The sequence below is a fragment of the Sinocyclocheilus anshuiensis genome, unplaced genomic scaffold, assembly GCF_001515605.1.
Source record: "Sinocyclocheilus anshuiensis isolate Anshui unplaced genomic scaffold, SAMN03320099.WGS_v1.1 scaffold22841, whole genome shotgun sequence".
NCBI lineage: Eukaryota > Metazoa > Chordata > Actinopteri > Cypriniformes > Cyprinidae > Sinocyclocheilus > Sinocyclocheilus anshuiensis.
In genome coordinates this window covers 1-720 of record NW_015545885.1, presented here as the reverse complement: position 1 = coordinate 720, position 720 = coordinate 1, and the positions used below count along the sequence as shown (strand labels likewise).

Here is a 720-nt window from a genome sequence, read left to right as displayed (position 1 = left end):
GCCCAGAACCGCTTCCCTGGCCCCTTCCCTGACCGCTTCCCTGGCCGCTGCCCTGACCCTGTCCGCTTCCCTGACCGCTGCCCTGGCCAGAAGCGTTTCCCTGGCCAGAAGCGCTTCCCTGACCGCTGCCCTGTCCAGAACCGCTTCCCTGGCCGCTGCCCTGGTCCTGGCCACATCCCTGACCGCTGGCCTGACCCTGTCCGCTTCCCTGACCGCTGCCCTGGCCAGAAGCACTTCCCTGGTCCTGGCCATTTCCCTGGCCACAACCGCTTCCCTGGCCACGTGGTTCACTGCATGCAAAGCCACCGGTGGTTGGGCAACATTTCTGTGTGGCAGGACACTGGCCATCATGGAAACAGCTTTCAGCACACAGTGGAATCATCTCTGGTATGGGACATTGACCCGGCTTCACTGCGTGGACACAGACATAGTCAGCTTTATTTTGTGCACAGACAGTATGCCACTTCAATATACAACAAGAAACACAAAGCATTAATAGCAAGTTTTACCTACAGAGTGAATTATATTCTAAGTATTATTCCTCTTTATTTTGTAAAGCCATCCTGTGCTTAAAACGATCCTAAGGGATGAATTCAACCCTACTTTAGATGAGAACAAAAGGCAAAGTCTCTGCTTAAAACTTACATTGAATTCAATGCGTTACTCGTGTTTGTTTTGTGTTTTTGGACCCTTAGCGTCCATTATTAACTGAAACTCACT

The 720-nt window shown here is 51.7% G+C and overlaps 1 protein-coding gene across 1 annotated transcript in view; it reads right to left on the bottom strand.

Moving 5' to 3' along the window:
- Window positions 1-436, bottom strand: part of LOC107698447 (cell wall protein IFF6-like) — a gene marked incomplete at its 3' end in the record, with an annotated part of 1,693 nt that extends 1,257 nt beyond the window's left edge. The window contains exons 1-2 of the mRNA XM_016499463.1: window positions 221-436; window positions 5-160 (exon numbers count right to left, since the gene is read on the bottom strand). Of these exons, the coding sequence (XP_016354949.1) occupies window positions 5-160; window positions 221-382 (318 nt within the window). The remainder of the gene's footprint in view (window positions 1-4; window positions 161-220) is intronic.
- Window positions 437-720: the final 284 nt, after the last annotated feature.